The sequence below is a fragment of the Fistularia commersonii genome, chromosome 9 (assembly GCF_037954325.1).
Source record: "Fistularia commersonii isolate RoL2024-O1a breed Wild chromosome 9, RoL_Fcom_v1.0, whole genome shotgun sequence".
Taxonomy (NCBI): Eukaryota; Metazoa; Chordata; class Actinopteri; order Syngnathiformes; family Fistulariidae; genus Fistularia; species Fistularia commersonii.
The window spans coordinates 14,260,256-14,281,934 of NC_141292.1; the positions used below are offsets into that span (position 1 = coordinate 14,260,256).

General features: G+C 45.8%; 1 protein-coding gene across 1 annotated transcript in view; it reads left to right on the forward strand.

Annotated features, from left to right (window-relative positions):
* The window catches only part of nnt (nicotinamide nucleotide transhydrogenase), a 34,942-nt gene extending 13,517 nt beyond the window's left edge, over positions 1-21,425 (forward strand). Inside the window, exons 12-22 of the mRNA XM_086152645.1 lie at positions 3,904-4,014; positions 6,335-6,480; positions 8,273-8,468; positions 9,702-9,935; positions 11,403-11,563; positions 13,061-13,240; positions 13,434-13,593; positions 16,295-16,376; positions 17,353-17,471; positions 18,353-18,468; positions 19,200-21,425. Coding sequence (XP_086008771.1) covers positions 3,904-4,014; positions 6,335-6,480; positions 8,273-8,468; positions 9,702-9,935; positions 11,403-11,563; positions 13,061-13,240; positions 13,434-13,593; positions 16,295-16,376; positions 17,353-17,471; positions 18,353-18,468; positions 19,200-19,349 — 1,655 coding nt within the window. The 3' untranslated portion in view covers positions 19,350-21,425. The remainder of the gene's footprint in view (positions 1-3,903; positions 4,015-6,334; positions 6,481-8,272; positions 8,469-9,701; positions 9,936-11,402; positions 11,564-13,060; positions 13,241-13,433; positions 13,594-16,294; positions 16,377-17,352; positions 17,472-18,352; positions 18,469-19,199) is intronic.
* The last annotated feature ends 254 nt before the right edge of the window (positions 21,426-21,679 follow it).

Sequence of the window (21,679 nt, forward strand, 5' to 3'; positions counted from 1 at the left end):
CAATCTCGTTCTTTGAGTCACAACCCACACACAGCTTGCGACCCCCAGCCAAGGGTGGGGATGGAGATTTACTCTTTTCCTCCTCTTCTTTCAGCTTTTCCCTTCAGGGGTCGCCACAGCGAGTCAACTTTCTCCATCTAACCCTATTCTCTGTATCATCCTCTCTCACACCAACGACCTTCATATCCTCTCTTACCACATCCATAAATCCTCTCTTTGGTCTTCCTCAAGACCTCTTGCCTGGCACCTCCAATTCCAGCATCCGTCTACCAATATATACTCTATCCCTCCTCTGTATATGACCTAGCCATCTCAGTCTGGCTTCTCTGACCTTCTCTCCAAAACATCTAACATATGCTCTTTCTCTGATAGACTCATTCCTGATCCTATCCATCCTGGTCACTCCCAAAGAGAACCTCAACATCTTCATCTCTGCAACCTCTAGTTCTGCCTGCTGTCTTTTGGTCATTGTAACAGTTTCTAGTCCACACATCACCGCTGGTCTCACCACTGTCTTTTACAACTTTCCTTTTATTCTGGCTGAAAGTCTTCAATCACATAGTACCCCTGACACTTTTCTCCACCCATTCCAACCTGCTTGGACCCGTCTCTTCACCTCTTTTCCACACTCTCCGTTGCTCTGGACTGTTGACCTTAAGTACCTGAAATCCTCAACCTTCTTGATCTCCACTCCCTGTAGCCTCACCGTTCCACCCGAGTTCCTCTCATTCACAGACATATATTCTGTCTTGCTGTGGCTAACTTTCATTCCTCTCCTTTCCAGAGCATACCTCCAGCTCTCTAGATTTTCCTCTACCTGTTGTCTGCTCTCGCTACAGATCACGATGTCATCCGCAAACATCATGGTCCATGGGGATTCCTGTCTGACCTCATCTGTCAGCCTATCCATCACCATTGCGAACAAGAAGGGGCTCAGAGCTGATCCCTGATGGAGTCCCACCTCCACCTTGAACTTCTCTGTTACCCCTACAGCACACCGTACCAGTGTCTCACAGCTAGCATACATGTCCTGCACCAGTCTAACATACTTCTCTGCCACTCCAGACTTCCTCATACAATACCAGAGCTCCTCTCTTGGCATCCTGTCATAGGCTTTTTCTAGGTCTACAAACCACAATGCAGCTCCCTCTGGCCTCCTCTGTACTTTTCTATTAGCATTCTCAACGCAAATACTGCATCTGTAGTACTCTTCCTAGGCATGAAGCCATACTGCTGTTCACAAATGCTGACTTCTGGTCTCAGTCTAGTTTCCACTTCTCTTTCCCATAACTTCATTGTATGGCTCATCAACTTTATCCCTCTATAATCGCCACAATTCTGCACATCCCCTTTATTCTTATAAATAGGCACCATCACACTTTGTCCCCATTCTTCAGGCACCTTCTCACTCTAAGATCCTGTTGAATAATCTAGTCAGAAAATCTACCGCTGCCTCTCCAAGACACTTCCACACCTCCACAGGTATATCATCAGGACCAACTGCTTTTCCACTCTTCATCCTCTTCAATGCCTTCCTCACTTCACTTTTACTAATTTGTGCTACCTTGTGATCTACAATAGTCACCTCTTCTACCTTTGCCTCTCTTTCATTTTCCACATTCATCAGCTCTTCAAAGTACTCTTTCCATCTTCCCATCACTCTTCTAGCATCTGTCAATACATTTCCCTCTCTATCCTTAATCACCCTGACCTGTTGTACATCCTTTCCATCTTTATCCCTCTGTTTCGCCAACCTGTATAGATCATTCTCACCCCCCTTACTATCCAACCGAGCATACAAGTCATCGTACGCCCTTTGTTTTGCCTTTGCTACCTCTATCTTTACCTTTCGCCGCATCTCCCTGAACTCCTATCTGTTCTCTTCAGACCTCTCAGTATCCCACTTCTTCTTTGCTAACCACTTTCTCTGTATATACTCCTGCACTTCCTCATTCCACCAGCAAGTCTCCTTATCTACTTTCCTTCCAGATGACACACCAAGTACTCTTCTACCTGTCTCCCTGATAACAGTAGCTGTAGTTGTCCAATCATCTGGAACCTCACCCTGACCACCCAGACCCTTTTTTCAACTCCTCCCTGAAAACCATACAACACTCCTTCCTTTTCAGCTTCCACCACTTTTTCCTCTGCTCTGCCTTTGTCCTCTTCATCTTCCTTGTCACCAGAGTCATCCTACAAACCAGCATCCTATGCTGTCTGGCTACACTCTCACCTACAACTACTTTGCAGTCACTGATCTCTTTCAGGTTACCTCATCTACACAAGATGTAGTCTACCTGCGTGCTCCTACCTCCGCTCTTATAAGTTATCCTATGTTCCTGTTTTTTCTGGAAAAAGGTATTCACTACAGCCATTTCCATCCTTTTTGCAAAATCTACTACCATCTGTCCCTCTGCATTCCTATCCTGGATACCAAATCTGCCCATCACTTCTTCATCCCCTCTATTGCCTTCACCAACATGTCCATTGAAGTCTGCACCAATGACCACTCTCTCATTTCTGGGAATATTCTGCATCACTTCATCTAACTCATTCCAGAACTTCTCCTTCTCGTCAGATTCACATCCCACCTGCGGGGCATAGCCACTAACAACATTGAGCATCACACCTTCAATTTCCAATTTCAGACTCATAAGTCTATCAGACATTCTTTTCACCTCTAGGACGTTCCTAACAAACTCCTCCTTCAAGATAACTCCTACTTCATTTCTCTTCTTGTCAGTACCATAATAGTACAACTAAGAGTCCCAGGCGCTTTCCTTTCCTCGTCTCTCTCAGCTTCCGAACACGCACTCCTCTTCTTGTTCTTGTTCTTCGACCCACAGTAGCCCAATTTCCATTAGTACCCTGTAGGTCATCAGTACCAGTGGTGGTCGTAGTAATCGGTCCGCGACCGATCCGGTATGGTATAGTTTTGGTTGACTCGCATGTTTAGTTTTGGCAAAAGTTTTACACCGGATGCCCTTCCTGACGCAACCCTCTGCATTTATCCGGGCTTGGGAGCGGCACAGGGAGACACTGTGATGTAGATGTACGATGTAGATAGACCCTATTTACCCCTATAGGTGGCTACATCACTGCTGATTCTGCCAATGCTTGCACACACGGCACAGGATCATATGCTTTGTTCAGGCAGAGGACCAAGCGGATGCATCCATTTTGCCACCAGTCACTAATCCACCTCTATTTTTGGTGGTTAACCAATTCTTAGAATCATGTCCTTTTTGGGTCTGAAGGTATCCTGATGTCTTGAAGCGGGGAATTATAATTAGGTCGTATTCGGTGTGTGTTGGGATGGTGTCCATCAAGGACCCGATGCAAGCCCCTCCCCCCCCCACCCCCACCCCCACCCCCCCCCCCCCCCCCCACACACACACACACACAAGGTAAATACAAATGTCGGAGAAGAATAGAAGTCTAATTGAGCAAAAGTTCAACTTGACTTTCGCTTTGCTTTAGAGCCCAATCAAAGACTGCTGACTTTCAAGTGCGGGCATGCACGCACTCATACTTTTCCTCATACGCATATGCACTCCTTTCCAACTAGCCAGTCAACCCAAATGGTGTGCACACACACACACCATGTTGGATGCCGTGTGTTGCATCCTACTGCCTGTAAGTCATTATGGGGCTGATGTTATCAAGGTTTCCTGAGCCTCTTTTTTCTTTCTTTTTTTTTGGTAAACACTCAACCCTCTTTCTCTCTATCTCCACATCTTTCCTCTTTACCAGTCTCTTTGCTGAGGAGAGTGGGGTGGGATAGAAAATGTCTTGCGGATGCTTCCGTGTAACAGTTGCTTTAAACAAAAAAATGAATGAACTGGTTTTCTTGTGAGAGTGCAGGATCCACAAATAGTTATGCCCTCCTTCCCTGTTCTGCAGGTCTGACAGCTGTGGGTGGTCTGTCCCTGATGGGAGGCAGTTACACCCCAACGACGGCTGCCGAAACACTGGCCGTGCTCGCTGCCTTCATCTCCTCAGTCAACATTGCCGGTGAGTTACCTATCCCTGCCAGTTACAGCAACTGTACGCCAGCAAAAAAAAGTGTTTTATATTGATTGTAGAAAAACACCACGAGGACCAAGTTTCACAGCCATCAGTGCCGACCCACCTGTGGTTCCGTTGCATCTGGATCGGACCACACACATACACACACACACACACACACACACACACACACACACACACACACACACACACACCACCCTCCCAGCGATTATTTTCCATTCTAATTACGACAGAGTTTTCAAGGAGTCCCTGTACTACTCATCCCACTCCAAAGATCCTGGGAATATTGTTCCGAGTCTCGGAATGGCCTTAATACCGCCTGTTGGCTGGCGGCGGAACACCTGGGCTCCGCTTGTTTCTTAACACGCACCTCCAACTTCAGCGTCTGTGTGTGCATATGCATCTCCCCCTTCTCATCACCATTTCAAATCACCTTGTAGTGTTGAGGCTAAATCCCCAATCTCTAGCAAAGGCTGTCTAAAACACCACAGCCTCTGTTACCAAAAAAAAAAAAAACAAAAAAAAAAAAAAAACTTGTTTCTTACTCCTTGTCTGGCTTCATTTTTTGATGTTCCTCATGGTTTTGGGTTCCACACACGCATTTCTGAGTGGTTCACCGCATTACCCATAAATCCCCAGGGACTAAGAAATAATAATTCCATGGAAAACGATGAAGCACAATGGTAAAATTTAGCTGTAATAAAAACTGAGTCTGGAATATATATTTATTTCTTTTGACTGGTTTGCCCTTTTTTTGAAAAAGAAGAAACAAATTCCTCTGTAGGTTCCCCCCACCTCTGAGCATCCCACAGAAGGTATGAAATGTGGGCAGCGTTGAAACCACCTGCTTCTGCTGTTTCGGGTTTGGTTATGGGGGAAGAAACCAATGTGGTTTTCAGCGTGTGTGCGCACACACACACACGCGTGATTTTCCGCTGCTTGTCAATACTGAGGGAGATGGTGACAGCAAACCAAAAGGACACGGTCGTCTCCATGGATTATTGATGCTGTTTAAACACCTGCTGCTCCTGACATTGAAACCCCCAATGAAGCCAAAACTATTGTTCACTTTTTTTCTCATTAAAGTAAGTGCAGCTTGAGCAGCCATGGACCTCCCTTGTCTCCAGAGTGGATGCTTATGATAATTTTTCTCAGGGTGATTATGTATGTTTTGTTGCCTTAGTTGAAGATGTCAAATTATAAGTACAGGCTCCAAAAGGCAGCAGATGTAGCAATATTTCTGATAGATGCCTCGTTGTTGATCGTTTCATGACATTATTCTCTGCGGATGGACAGTTCACCCCGCCATCATCTTTGTGGTCGCCACACCTGTTAGGAGCTAATCAATTGACAGCGCAGGAGAGGCGTCACTCGTTAAAGTGAAAAGTGACATCCTAGGACAGAAGATTAACAGTGCAGAACCATCTTCCCTCTTAACAAAAGGGATATTATTCCTCAACGATGCTCCTCAATGTCTGAATAATTTTTTTTTAAAACCTCGGCTGTCTCATGGCAGACTAAAAAGTCTGTCTCAGATCGGATGGGGCCTCTCAGACATCTCCGATCGTTCCTGTTCGGCCCAGCAAAAACAAATGCAGCGACCCCAGCAGATTTCAAAATCAAATTAGTTTTGACGGCAGAGATGGGTGACGTTTGGATTCCTGCAATCTTTCTGGATGTGTTGCCAGCAGACCCATTTTAAGGGGTGGGGGTGCTCAGAAGAAGCAGGCAGTTAAAATACATCGACATTCTTCCATATTAATATATTGACTCAGATTGGCCCTGCAGTAATAGCGGTTGGATTATTATTGCATGCTTCAAGTTCGACAGTCAAAGGACTAAAGTTTAGATGACCCAGGGGGAAGAGGGTGGCGGGGGCGAGCCCCGGCTTCACCCGGGTTCCGCAAGGTTCATGTGCACACACCATTATGCTCTCACCAGAGGGAGAAGGGGAAACTTGCCCATGGTAATGTGATATCCTTCCACAAAGCAATGAGACACTGTCTGGTGCCAGTTTGATACTTTTGAGGTTTTCTACTTGAAATATTTACACTGACATAAAGTAGACTCATTACATTCCTTGTGCTGCTTATTGGCCTTGGCAGTGGTTTTCCAGTCAATAGCTATCAAACACCTGCCTTGCTAAAAATAGTCATTTTTAAAGAAATTGATGCAACTTGACTTTTGGCCTCCACATCCCTTCCTCGTGTTCCCCTTTTTTTCTTTAGAGAATTAGATTCATTCGACATTTGCTCTCTCTCATACCTGATATTTAATGCCATCTTTTTTTGGTCTTGTCATCAAGGTGGTTTCCTGGTGACCCAGAAGATGCTGGACATGTTCAAGCGCCCCACTGATCCCCCAGAGTACAACCAACTCTACCTGCTCCCTGGTGGCGTTTTTGTGGGCGGATACGCTTTCGCCCTGCACTCGGGGTACAACATTGAACAGGTTTGGATTTCCAGCCATTCATCCACCTCCTACCGCTTATCTGGGATCAGGGGCAGCAACCGAAGCAGAGAGGGCCCAGACTTCCGTCTCCCTGGCCACTGGGTCCAGCTCTTCTGGGGGATCAAGAGGCGTTCCCAGGCTCGCCTAGAGACATAGTTTCTTCAGTATGTCTTTGATCTTTACCGGGGCTCCTCACGGCTGGACATGTCTGAAACACCAGTGAGGCATTCAGGTGCCCAAGCCACTTCATCTGCCTCCTTTCCAGGTGGAGTAGCAGCAGTTCTACTCTGAGCCCCTCCTAGATGGTCGAACACCACCCTATCTCTAAGCCTTAGAGATAACAGTCTTAAGGGATAGGCCGGACACCCTGTGCAGAAAAGTAATTTTGAATCCGTTTGAATCTGCAACCTTTTTCTTTTGGTCACAACTCGATAGACAAAGGAGAATTTCGCCTTTTGGCTCAGCTCTTCCTTCACCGAGATTGACTTGGCACAGAGTCTGCAACACTGTGGATGCCACACCGATCCACCTATCGATCCCACACGCCACCCTTCCCTCAATCGCGAACAAGGCTCCAATATTTGGAATGATCAAGTTGTATGTTTGTGTGTTGGTGTGTGTGTTCTCAAAACTCAGGTTGTTGTGATGTGTGTAGTTCAGTAGTTAGAGGGAAGCTTACTCTCTATCTGCTTGCTACCTTTCACTTTCAGAGCTGCCACTGGCTAGCCCTTGTGGTAAATGAAGAAGCAACTCATGTATCAGTCTTCTTCTGCCAGTACAAAGCCTCTCCATCAACAAGACTCCTGCCAGGCCTCCTCTTGGCACACATGGTAACTGGGGCCTTGCAGCCCCAGACTAACTTGGCAGGAGATCTGGGAGTAGCAGTGGGCCCCATAGATATAGTATGCAGGACCACCGTAGTGGATACGACCTGGCACTTGTCATCCTCTGCCCCACTGCCTTGTGGTTGAGTCTGGGAGGACAAAAGGCGAAGGGAGCACACCCTGACAGAAAAGCATTGCGCTGGTGGCACATGATAGGCGGTACTCCAGAAAACTGGAGCTCTAGCAGCCCCCTGCTACCCCTAGAGAGTGCTGGTTGTCTTGGGCCCTCCTTTCCATCAGATTACGCTCTCCTGCAGTGAAGAAGTGGTGCTAGGACATGCACACCCCCAGCAGCACTCTAAATAATCTCTCCGCGCAGGTATCCACCTCTGCCTCTGTGTTCATGACATTTGAGGATGTCCCTACAAGGTAAAATTCACATCCCTGGCTGTGAAAGTCAGTGGTCTTATAACATCTGCTTCAAAATCAGTCATCAGCCAGTGTTCCAGACGATTTAACTCCCTTGAGACTCAACAAGTTGAACTATCACCTTATGACTAACTGTAAACAAATCTGCTTTTAGAACTTTTTTTCCACTTTGTTTTTCATTAGTAATACATGAGTAAGATACAACAGATACAACTATCCTCTTACTAAAAAACAATCTTTTATCTCTCATCGTCCATGACTGACGCCCTTGTATCTGTGCTCATGGCAGCCTCAAACAACCTCTTCAGGATGTCATGAGTCTTGCATCCATCAGGGGGCAATGTCACATAAACTCCTCTGAAATTTTTTTTTTTTGAGCTTCCTTATTCATATGCTGGATGCAGAAGTGCCTTTTGGTCATTTGTTGAGTGCAGACTATTGTCATTGTGAGAATTTGAAAATCAGCTTTTGACCTGGACTACCTTTACATTCAGAACCCATCTGTCCATAACCCCTTCTTTTTGCCTGTTTCTCCCCAGATGATGTACCTGGGTTCTGGTCTGTGCTGCGTTGGCGCCCTCGCTGGCCTATCCAACCAGTCAACAGCGCGCCTGGGGAATGCCCTCGGTATGATGGGTGTTGCCGGGGGGATTGTCGCCACTCTTGGCGCACTGAAACCAAACCCTGAACTCCTGGCACAGATGAGTGCAGCCATGGCTGTGGGCGGTACCGCTGGTGAGTCTGGGTGGCCTAAAGTTAGTCTGACATACTCTTCCACAGCAGTTCTGCGTGACTGGTCTAATTTGGTCCAAAGAGGGTCTGGGTCTGTGAGCTTGTTGGGCGGTTGGAGGGGCTTATGTGTTTGTTAGCACATTCTGAAAATCAAATAAATTTCCATCCCTGTCAGTGATCAGAAGAGCTGCTTGTTGGGAGAAAATCCCGAGCTTCTGTTTGACACTGCTCAAACAGACTTATCCTCAGATTGAATCTCGAAGGATCAGTCTTCGGCCTGCTGTTTTCTGTTTCCCCACTGCCTCTGAAGCCCGTGAGCCATCATCAGCCAACCGCTGGTTGGAGTGTGGATGCCGGAGAAAATGTTTGCAATCCTGTTTAAAACATTATTCAGCAAAGCGTTTCCTGGTAAACAGCCCTACTGCCGCATGCAGCCACGAGGCCTGCTGCTGCCTGGCAGTCTGTCAGGTATGGACGAGCATTGGTTCTGCCGGTGGAACCAGAAAGAGGCTGACGTTGCAGGCAGAAGGTGCTGATTTACGTTGCACCAAATTATTTATAAATAAGTATGTAAGTAAGGAAGTAAATGAGTAAATAAATAAATAAATTCTTCAATTGGTTTGCAATGCGTGAGTGCGTGCTGGTAGTACAATCTTTGACAGATTATGGAGCAAGGTAAGTGGAGCACAAGGACTGATGTTTACATCAAACACAACATGACTTAATCCCTGCTAGTCTTGAGGGGTCTGTCCAGACTGTCAGTGTCGGGAGTTTCTCTCTCTCTCTCTGAGGTTTGGTCATTTCAAATGGTAATTGCTCTAGTAACAAAGCTAAAACCCAGACTAAACTATCCAGACAGACAACGATGCCCACTTCCAGATACAGTATTGCTCCTGGGCTTCCTTTATGCGCACGTGCATGCACACACACACACACACACACACACACACACACACACACACACACACACACAACATACATGGAATTTCCCCAGACAGGCCTCATAAGCAACACCTGGTTCCTGAAATGGACCGACTTCCCAGCAGCAGCGAGTGGTGTGTGTGTGTGTGTGTGTGTGTGTGTGTGTGTGTGTGTGTGTGTGTGTGTGTGTGCGTGCGTGCGTGCGTGCGTGCGTGCGTGCGTGCGTGCGTGCGTGCGTGCGTGCGTGCGTGCGTGCGTGCGCGCGCGCGCGTGTATTTTGAGGCCTATTTATGATCTCTCCCCTCTATCTCACAGGCCTGACCATTGCCAAGAAGATCCAGATCACCGACCTGCCCCAGTTGGTGGCCGCCTTCCACAGCTTGGTTGGCCTGGCTGCTGTGCTCACCTGCGTGGCCGAGTACATGATCGAATACCCCCACTTCACCACCGATCCTGCTGCCAACCTGACCAAGATAGTGGCATACCTGGGCACCTACATTGGCGGTATCACATTTAGTGGCTCTTTGGTGGCCTACGGCAAACTGCAAGGTGTGTTTTCCCGCAAAGGCTCACATGATCCTACACAGCTAGTGGATTACTACTGAAGGCAGGGGCTAAGACGTGTGGCTGCTATTCGACTCTCCACACATTTCAGAACCATTTGATGGGAATTAGTCCGTCAGCAGTACTTTTAGCATTGCCCTCAACATATTCAGATTTACAATTAACCAATAATTTTATTTATTTTATTTTGAAAACAAAGAGCCAGAGTCGTGAGGAACCATCTGTTTTCAATAAGAACATTCTTCTTTCTTATTTCACCCTGATGACTGCAAACATATTCAGCGACCGGATGCAGAATCTTGAAGGCGCGGACCAAGAATTCGGGGCCAGAGGCATTGTGTGAAGTAATATCAGTCAGGTTTGAAGCGCGGTCCTCCTGTGGTCCCCCTGCCTAGAATCAAACACCGTTTAACCTCCAATTCAATCTCTACTCCCGTACATAACGTGTGAAGCAATCCTGTCTCGGATGTTCTCGCTTAGCTGCAGCCCTCCCGTGTCTGTAATTGCTAATTGGACCTTAAACGGAAAAAGGAAATGTTGGGCCGGAATCCTTTTGGCCGCACAGAGCATTCAGAAATTTTGTCTGTCACCCCCCCAAGCCAGTGCAACTCGACTGCAGACAATTAATTTGCAGGGTCGGGGCTTACATTGTGTAGCCTTGGGCGGGAATGAGCAGTTCACTTCCTCCCCCGTTGCCCCGAGTCACGGCGCTTGAGTCAATTTATCAGATTTCCTGCAGCTCCCTCTGGAGTCACCAAAGTTTTTACATATGCAACAGTATTCCCTGCAACCGATGACAGACTTTGTTGGAGTTCCCCTACAAGGGAGGGAAAGAAGTTTTATTTTTTAGATGAAGAAGATCAATAAACAACAAAGATTAAAATTAGTTTTGCACAATGACTGGAACAGCTCTTCTCGTTTTTGCTTTGGTCAATTGCAATGGAAATGATGCCTGAGCTGCTCCATGCATGTGAAGATGCCACCCGGGGGAGAGAGGGGGCTATCACCCGGGCTAATCATCTGAACAAACTCCCCTCGCTGCAAGATTAATGGCATGTTTGCCGGGGTCATATGACATGCTGGCCTGGTCGTGCTGTAGTTGTCAGTGAGGAGAGGCCTCAATGCCTCGTACCCAGTGCTGCCCCGCTGTGAAGGGAAAAGGGGGGAAGAGAAAAAAAGGGGGGGGGGTGGAGTTCATCAGGTTCATGCGCTGGCACTGGGCCCGGGCTGCCTCGCCGCTCTGCCCTGCTCACTTCGAGTGTTTCATAAGGACAAATTATGCACTGACACGACACTCAGTTTGTGTTGATTTATGCTTTTTAATGACAAGTTTGCGGCCAAAGTGGCGAATAAATGCCGTGTTCATGCACAGCTGGTGGTGATATTTTGTTTGGTGTCATTTTCTCTAGTCCCTTGTCTGCCTCATCGTTCCATCCGACTCTCCCCCCACAGGCCTCCTGAACAGTGCTCCTCTGATGCTGCCGGGTCGCCACGCTCTGAATGCCAGCCTCATGGCAGCCTGCGTCGGTGGGATGATTCCCTACATGTTGGATCCCAGCTACACCACTGGCATCACCTGCCTGGGATCAGTCTCAGCCCTCTCTGCTGTCATGGTATGGCCCAGCTGCGTACATATTTAGAGCCTGGCGTTTGCACAGAGGAACTATTTTAGCATGATAATAGATACAAAATGCAAATATGGCATTGTTTCCACATGTCACACATTGTGCATGTCTCATCACAGCACGCTGAGCAGAACAATCTACATTACTGTACACCACAAAGAGAGAAAATAGTTGTAATATTTTAATATTTTTCCTCTGTCAATGTCCAGAACCAGCTGACAGAGTCACCCTGAGCAATGGCGTCCTGTCACAATAATAGATAAAGACAGAGTTTAATAAACCGAGGCACTAACCCCAACCGAGATGTATTTTAAAAATTCCAGTTCTAAACGTCTCGCGAACCAAGGTAAACACCTGTTGTTACATTGGCATTTGCTGTTCTTGGAGATTTTTCTTTTCCTTGACCAAGAAAAGATTAAATTGAAATGTGGAAACCCAATGCTGCGCAAGTAAGAGGGTGTTGCTACGATTGTGTCCCTGTGCTTCGGCCAGCACTACTGTCCACCGCCTCTGCAGAAAAAGGAAGCACAGCCATTTATTTAAACTCCCTAATTAAATAGAAACCCCTCCCCTAAGATGATTTGCTCCTGCCCTCGAAAACAGAGGAGCTCTCAGATGCCTTGCATCCACTTCTCCATTGTGTTCAGGATCAGATATAAAACAGATGCGTTGATGCTGCAAAATCCATTCTAGACCGTATTTTTTCCATGGGACTAATGAGCAGGAATCAGTCAGGGGTTGGGGGGCGGGGGGGGGGGGGGGGGGGGGGGGGGGGCAGACAGGAAAGTGGAATTAATAGCGCCTTTAATACTTCAGAGATAGTTGTTTTTGTCAGTTTCAGCCAAGCCTCCACACTCGGCTGGGTCAGTGTTTGGACATCTTCCCCAGCTCTCGTAATTTGCCTCCTTACACCATCCCGGTGGTTCTGAGACTGAGCAGCGAGGGTGTGATTGAAGTCCAGATTTTCCACTTTTAAGCCCAGAGGTTATAAATCTGGGTCCAAAAACATTTCTGTCCAAAATCAAATTTTCGTAGATTGGGTTTCACTTTTATCAGAATGAAATAAATAAGCCATGTTCGGACCTTAAATCAGATCACTGTCTGTGATTTGTGGCGCCGCTCTTTTCCACGTGCACATCATTCATGATTCATCTGCTGCACGTCTGCATGAGCCAGGCGGTGGTGAGCAAGTGAGTCCATAAAAAATGTATGGTCTTGAGCTGTGGATTCAAACCCCTGTTCTTACTCCAACTGGCCCCCAAACAGAAACAGAATCCTTGCAGGTGATTGATAAGTCTTCTTTATCGGGAAAGAAAAATTATCCAAAGGCAGATTCCCCTCCTACGGAAGATTGTGTATCCAGATAGCTTTTATTATTACTTTTTGGGCAAGTACTTGACTCCGTATCCTCTCGGGCACGTTTACTATAATTCTGTAATGCTGATTTATCAACTTTATCAACCCTCTGTGTGCACGTTCCTGTAGGGAGTCACCCTGACGGCGGCCATTGGGGGTGCTGACATGCCAGTGGTGATCACAGTGCTGAACAGCTACTCAGGCTGGGCTCTGTGCGCCGAGGGCTTCCTGCTCAATAACAACCTGCTGACCATCGTCGGTGCTCTCATTGGGTCCTCAGGCGCAATTCTGTCTTACATCATGTGTGTGGTGAGTTGTGCATGTTCTGTTTCGGATGGATTTAAGGAAAGGTACTCATTGCCATGCTGTTCCTCTCCTGTCCACCAGGAGGGACTTGTACCGTGCGAGTTAGCACAAAAGCTAACCCCAGGGTTCTAGAATCTTTCACAACATGAGTATTTTCAAAATAAAACAGCAAATGTAAGTTTTGACCTCTTCCCAGGCCATGAATCGTTCGCTGGCCAATGTGATCTTGGGAGGCTATGGCACCTCCTCGACTGGCACAGGAAAGCCCATGGAGATCACAGGGACGCACACCGAGGTGAACATTGACCAGACGGTCGAGATGATTAAAGAGGCCCAGAACATAATCATCACTCCAGGTAAGACATACACACACAGAAACAGACACACTTCACAGGTCTTGTATGTGAATTGAAAAAGTCCGACTTAACCAGTCCCCGCCCCTTTCCCTCCCACTCCTGCTTCAGCATTAGCAAAGTGTGTGTTCTGTTTATTTAACCCTTACTTAACCCATGTTACATCACCGTTTTGCTAGGCTAATTGACAAGACACGCATGAGTGGCCCCACTCACAAAGACGTGCGCCGACACACACACACACACACACACACACGCACACACAATGTAGGTTCTGTGTGGTCGTCAGTTCCTGGTAAATAGACATTTTACAGTGCAGCAGATATATTGACAAAGGGTCAAGGGAAAATTAGATGGCAGGACTGTTTTTTTTTTGTTTCGTTTTCAATAGCTCCGTTCACAGCTGGCTTTTAAGCTTCATCTTCAGGGTTAAAGCACAGGGCAAACCCTTAGATCCCAGTTCCTAGAATTCTAAGACGGCGTTTAAACATGTGTCGCGTGTGTGGTGTGGTGTGATGTGGTGAGTGTGGTGTCAACCTACCCATCCCTCCTGGTCGGGTGACTTCCAAATACTCAAGCCAGACGGAGTGGTTGATGTCCTCACATGGGTACATGTAAACACACACTGCAGGCATACAGTCTGCAAAGTGGTGATTTCAGGCAATGCGCTGGACTCCCTATATATATAAAAAAAAAAACTTCCCTGGGGGAAACTGCTGCAATTTCAGTAGGTTTGGAACTCAAAGTAGTTTTAGCTCAAGAAGTGAAATAAATGTTGTAAAAGAGTGACCTTTTGACCTTTTCTTTTAAATATATATTTATATATATTTAAAGTTGTTTTATACACATATATATATATATATATGTATATATATATAATACCCGGGGATTAGTCACAGATAACAGACCAAAGAAATTATGTGTTGAGAGAAGTGCAGCACCTTTCTTTTACACAATCGCAGGGGAAAATAATCCCAGTTTTGTGTAACTTGTGCTGTGAAAAAGCCCACTGTCCCCATTCGAAGACACGATTTCCCTTCAAAACAATGCTAATTTTGAAAAAAAAAAAACAATAGCTGAAACGTAAAGGCCTGGCAGATACTGATGTTTATTCGGTTCTGGTCCCACTGTTTATCCACTCGCTTTCTGCTGATCTCTCTCTCCCCAATTGAATAATTCATGTGTCTAATTGACATCTTTGAAAACCATTTAGGCTAGACCTGATAAAGCTAATTGTTTTCCTGGCTCTGCTGCCATTCTTTTACCCTGCATGCGTCATGCTGTAGTTCTGTTTGTGTGTGTGTGTGGTTTTTTTCCTTAAACCAAGAGAAACCCCAGAGAGACCATTTAAATCTTACCAAATGGGCGTTTAAGGGTGAACAGGGCAAAAATTAGATTTTTGAGACGGACTTCAGGCGATCAGCCAGCCATATTTCTCTCTTCTTCTCTTTTTGTTTCCAGCTCTGAGTTTGAGACTGCATAATTTTGATTGGTGTGTTAAAACGAGACACGTTTCTTAATGGTTGTTGTGACAAGGCTAATAAACACCACTGGACCGTTCGCTGGTTGTTTAAATTCTATCTGTTAATTATTACCATTCAAATGTTTCTGTGTAAATATGATGCAAAAAATTAAATCATCTTTTGGCCACAATGTGAACAGAAAAATATTTTTGGCAACGTGCAGCACCAGGCAGCTTGTACTATGTGTACTCCGCAACACAGAGACTGTACTGAACCCCTGTACTGAGCTGCAACACTTGAATAAAACTTCGCTAAGGGGTTATTTAGTGTATTTTAATTTTTGAGAAGAACAGTTTTTATCCTTTCCCGCTTCCTTCCAGCAAGCCACCCATCTATCTCAGAGTTTAAGCTTCCCAAGCCAGACAGGGCTACTCACCCTTATGTCTGACCTTTTGCTCTCGGGGGGTGGAATCCTGATTAATTAAACGCTGCCTGTAAAAAACTCAGAGCAGGCCTCGGCGAGGAGCCGACATCAAGGTAACAGACCTTTATTAGTTATTTCCCGACACACAATCAACCCTAATGGAATCCTTTTGAAGCCGACCAGATCGTGTGTTAAATATGTAGCTTTACCTGTTCACACGTGCGCCCGCTGCACTGCTCCCACGGCCCACATTATAGCACATTCAAGGGAATCGTAAAATCCAGTCACAGTGTGTGTGTGTGTGTGTGTGTGGGGGGGGGGGGGGGGGGTCACTTTGCTGGGTCAGCAGCAGGGCAGTGAAAACTTTCAAAGCAACCACTTGAACCTTTTTTGATAGAAGGACGATTTGTCCATTGTGAAGTACATATAATTGAATTATTGAAAACGAGTTGGGTTATACGCCGGCCGACTCAGCACTGCAGCTTTGCAATCCAGGAGCGTCAGCTGCCTGGCCCATTTCCGTCACCCATGGCCACAGAGTCCACCGCATTCAGTGTCTCTTGTCTCAACCTGGATGTGTGGAATCATGCTTGTCAGGCTGTTCGTGCCCCTGAAAAAAAAAGAAACAATTCAGGTGTATTGTTTTGATTCTTCTAGACCCTGTAGTTGGATTTATTTACTTACTTGCTTTCTTGCTTGCTTACTTACCTACTTACTTACTTACTTATTTATTTCAATAAAGGGGAAAAACATTGCCACAGTGTCTGTTTCATTTACTTATCGGCTCATTCTTCGCTGTTGTTGAAATCTCTTGCAGGCTATGGACTTTGTGCTGCAAAGGCTCAGTACCCCATCGCAGAGCTCGTGAAGCTCCTGACAGACGCAGGCAAAAATGTCAGGTAAGTCTCTGGATTCAGCCCAGGAAAGGATCAGTGGGATCAGACACTACCTGGTATTTATAGCTCTGTTTCATCCTTGCAAGTCTTGTCTGTCCCCTGAGCCTCAGGCGCTGCTGTGGCTACCGAAACTGGCGTCACATTACTGAGGCACCTAAATTTTTGGCACAGAAATCACCTCATGGACGTCATGGAGGAAGTTAAGAAAAATTAAAAGTAACCCTTGAATCTGAATAACACATGCTGTCAGCAAGTGCACTTTTAAGGCACCTGCACAGGTTATGAATCTGCAGTTTCTAAAATCCGCCATTGACAAGAGGGTACATCCAGATAAATCTAGAGGGCAGTCAGCTTTCCAACAAGAAGAGTCCCTTATTTCCCTTCTCAAGAAGAAATGCTAAACAAAGTGTATGCGTGCATGTGTCTGTGTGTATGAGCCCTGCACTTACTGCCAGTCCCTTCTAGTACATGTAGGGGAGAAATCGCAGAGTCTAAATGAGGGGCAAAGAAAAGGACCTCTCTGGCCAAGATGACAAGATGCTCCTGCAGCTTGAAAGGAGGAGAGGGACAAGGTGGAGCAGGAGCTCGTGCGATCGTCCCACCTCACTGTTTGATCCTAGGCGCTGTCACAGCTGCTGCTACTTAAAGCATTTGTACTTGATTAGAGGAAAAGTGGGTGGTCAGAAGAAAAAAGAAACAGGAACCCTCCTTTCCCTCCTCTTTTTCGTGTTCATACCTGCCTGTGTGATTCCCCTCTGCATCCACCAAAAGTCACCAAACACTTAAAGATGAAAAAAAGAAGAAACTGGTGGCCCGCAGTGAAGAGCAATACAGGATTGGGTGGCTGGGGCTAATTTCGTTGCCTGGTTACACAACATGGATATTGTGACAGCTAACCGTGTGTGTACGCAAACACCTGGGAAATGATGTGTGTGTAAAACAGGAAATAGAATTTTTTTTTCCCCCACATCCCTTTTAGGTTCGGTATTCACCCTGTCGCCGGACGCATGCCAGGGCAGCTCAACGTGCTCCTGGCCGAGGCCGGTGTCCCCTACGACATTGTGCTGGAGATGGAAGAGATTAATGAGGACTTCCCTGGTGAGTGGACCCACTGACAAGCCCACCGACAGGTCTCCTATAAACACAGGCCAGTCTAGTCCATAAAAGAAAAGAGAAAAATGAGAAAGAAATAGATGACTGATTTTCTTTTGCCGATGAACTCATGAGACTTGTGAGATCACAAGCAGTCAAAGTCTCAGATCTGTTTGAGTCACAACAAATCACCGGCCAATCGCAGCTAGTACGCCTTTCCAGACGTGGACACACTCAACCCCAGGAGTGCAGAAGATCTATTGTTTTTATGGAAAAAGCTAAATAAGTTGCATGTGTTTCGGCAACATATCAGTATATATCGAATATCACCGAACAGTGATTTCCCATCTTGGAATTTTATTATTTGTTCTATTTGTTCATGTTTTACTGCATCCATCCAGATATTTTTTTTTGTCATCCCGAGTAACGCAGTGAATGAACTGGAATTGAGTCGCCTTAAATGTTTCCAGAAGAGGAATGAAAATGTGCAAAGGATTAAGATAGCTAAAACTAACAAAAAAAAAAAATTCCAAAGAAAATCTGCAAAAAATATTACAATTATAACAGTATTCAAATTTTCAATAGGATCAGGAGTAAAATGATTAAAATTGGCGTGAAAAAAAGCAAAATAATAAAAAAAATACAAAAGAACTTTATTACAGAATTAGTTTTGGGAAGTTTATTACTATCACAGCATTTTATTTCATTTATACTCAAAAGTCAATCATACAGCCTTTGCAGCTCAGCATCTTAAGGATCTTTATCGTATAGTGTCTTTATCAGGGCCGCCATTGAAATGTATTTGTTAGTTCTTTAAAAAAAATAATGATAAAGATGTCAGTATTGTGTTATATGTATTTTATAGTGATATTTGTCCCCCCCAACAGAGACAGACCTGGTTCTAGTGATAGGGGCCAATGACACAGTGAACTCTGCGGCACAGGAGGATCCCAACTCCATCATTGCCGGGATGCCTGTGCTGGAGGTCTGGAAGTCCAAGCAGGTGAGGACACCAGACGTGCATGTGGAGGAATGTCACGGTGGGATCTGCCCTAAAGCCAGAGTAGGGTAAATGGGTGCTGTTGCACTCTCACGCTTGTGCATACAATGGAGGGGTGCCCACACACAGGCGCTCCAGGTGCAGTCCCATCCTGATCCCATTTGTGGTGACTGTGTCACTTTGGAATGATGACATTCGGCTCATCCCACCAGCGCTACTCACCAACCTGGGATTCATATGGGGGTGAAAACAGTTCCATAAACTTCAACCTCCCCAGGGGAAATCAAATGCACTTGTACAGGTGCACAGATAACCACGCGTCAGCCACACTCCTTTGGGACATGCTTTTTGAAATTTCATAAAAGCAACTCGGCATCGGCATGCAAAGGTCATGTGACACTCAATCACATTTAGATTAAAAGAATAAATCCACGTCCAGCCCCTTGTCCCCTCCTAAGGCTCAGAGGCTCCAAGTCCCAAAAGTGAGCCTTGCAGGTGTAAATCAAACCCTGGAGACAGGAAACCCGAGACTCTCCTTTAACTGGTGGTCAGAGGTTGTTGAGGTAGGGGTGGGTGGGGGGTGTTTCTGCTTTCACTTAACATTTGGATGGTTATTAAAGTTAGCAGTTCTAACTTTTCTTAAAAGTACTGTCAGCACCAACAGTCTGCTCAGGGGCTAATGAGTGTTTGCCGACGCAAGAATGACGGCATGCCCCCTCCCCCTCTGTTTCTAGGTGGTGGTGATGAAACGTTCGCTGGGTGTGGGATACGCCGCTGTTGACAACCCGATCTTCTACAAGACCAATACTGCCATGCTGCTCGGCGACGCAAAGAAGACATGTGACGCCCTGCATGCAAAGGTTCGCGAGGTCCAGAGCCAGTGAGGGTGGGCCTCTGGCCCCTCCCACTCTGCAGATGGGGTGGCCCCTCCACGCCACAAGCACACAACAGAGCAAGGAACGTAGAGGACAAATCAGGTGGAGTTTTAGATGTATGTAGTGTAGTCTTGTCAAACTTTTCCTGCGATAAAAAGGAACAGCAGCATTTACAACAGGTGACAGTTCGGTCCAATTCCTGCCTCCCTCTTCTTCCGACTCCTCCTCCCCTTTTATTCCTAGGTGATAAAGGAGGGCTTTGTTGCCTGAATGAAGATTTAAAACAAGCCAAACACAAAAAAATTAAATTAACCAACGTAGCTGTGATAGGATTTTCTATACTAAACTATACTTTTCAAGATGGTTCCACAGTCTGCTGGATTGTTCTAGAGGATTTGGAACAAAGTAGGAAAAGCATATTTTTATTGTTGTTATTGTTCTTTAAGGGGCACAGTTGGAGAATGCATCTCTACTTTTCCAAAATCTGCCTTGTTCCTGCCAGTGGAAAAGAAAAAGAAGCAAAAAAAAAACAATTTTGTGTAAATAGAGAAAAGGCTCAACTTTTTTCGTTGAAGCTTTCGGTTCCTGGTTTTTATAGTGAACGATTTTTGTACGCGGTCTGATTGAGAACCGAGAAACGAAAGAAGCCACCCATGAAATCCACCTTCTTTATTTACTTTTTTGCTTTTATTTCTTTTCACATGTTGCCTCCTGATGTCCCACCCCATCCAGCCATTACACACGCACGCCACCAATTGAAACCTTCATTCAGATTTCGTCTATCAGTCAGTTTCATTAATTTATCCACATGGACATGAGCCGTGCTGTCATGCTGACCATTACCGTTGTACCTGAATTGGGTGGGGGGAAGTAAACTGATATTAAGCTGCCATACGTGGCTGCTTGCGTCCATGTTGGTACTTACGCTATCATCCTGGTTGTCTCAGATATACAGTTCACGTTGCCTTTCAGCTGGAGGCTTTTATTCGATGCGATCGTGACTGAGGTTTTGCCCTCCTCCAATGCGGGCCCTCGTCCCATCTTCTTCTCCTCCTCCTTGCTCTCCTGGGCAATGAAGATTCATCGAAGGAAAGCCACAACATTTGCGGGGGTGTTTTCCTTTTTTTTTCGTTTTTTGTTTTGGTGTTTTGTCAGATGTTGCAGTTATTCCTCCTCTTTTCTGCTAAGCTAAATCAGGGTAGATTCCAACTTTCTTATAGGCTCCGGGCTTCAATACAACGACCAACATAAAAAAAAAAAACTACAAAAAAAAAAAAAAAAAAAACACTCATTCTCACTCATTATTTTACACAATAATGTGGAGGCAACATAACATTTCCTAGGTTCAAGGAACAAAGCATTGCTCTCATTTCATTCTTTATGTGAAGGACAAGTACTGTAAAAAAGAAAAAGTCGGGATGCAGATTCGAGTTGTAGGCCTGCTGATCTGTAGTCCGCTTCACCCGTCGGGACCCAGATACATTGACCATGACAACCATCCTACCTCTGCATGAAATGTGACCAGTGGCTCACCACCGCACCCCCTCGCCTCAACCCAACGCTCCTTCTCTGGAGAGTTAAATTCGAAAGCTTATAAGCAGTCTTGTTTAGAAGCCCGACCAATCACTGCTTGCTTTGTTTTGATTCGGCCCTTCCTCCACTTCATTGGCGGCGCTCAACGTGGTGGCCTTACAAGCCCCTTGGTCGTTTTTTTTTTTTTTGGTTTTGTTTCTGTTTCTAACCCAAAAAGAAAAGTAGAAAAGTCAGTCGCTTCACAATTAAAGTGAGGCTTCGTTTGTATGCAGTGGTTTTCCCTCACATGCTGGTCAAACTAAGGGAGATGTAAGATAGAAAAATAAATGCCTCGTCCCTCTAAAGGAAAATATTTTTTGTAAAAAGGCATCGTATTCGTGCAGCAGCTAAAACAGCGGAGCTTGAAGTTGCCCAGTGTTGAAATGCACCACCATAGGGATATGAAATGATGAAATGTACTGTGAATGTTCCCCCCACCCTACCCCCTCTCTCTCTTCCTTGTTTGTCATGGAACATTTTCATCCCGAATAAAGCTGTATTTACATGAGCCTACGCATGGAAGTGTTGTTTCTTCCTTGACAAACTCCTAAAGGTGCAATCGAATTCCCTGATAGTAAACAAACTGATCTGCAAGGTTTCCCCCTCGAGGTCGACCCGCCGCTTTGATGGTGAGTTTTGAGCAGCGGCTCGAAAAACTCAAATATTTGCAGTAATTACCTAAATGAAGGAATGGAAGGGGGTGGATTTTCCACACTTGCATCCAAGGCTGTTTTACAAGCGGGCAGACAAAATCATGTAAACACGCC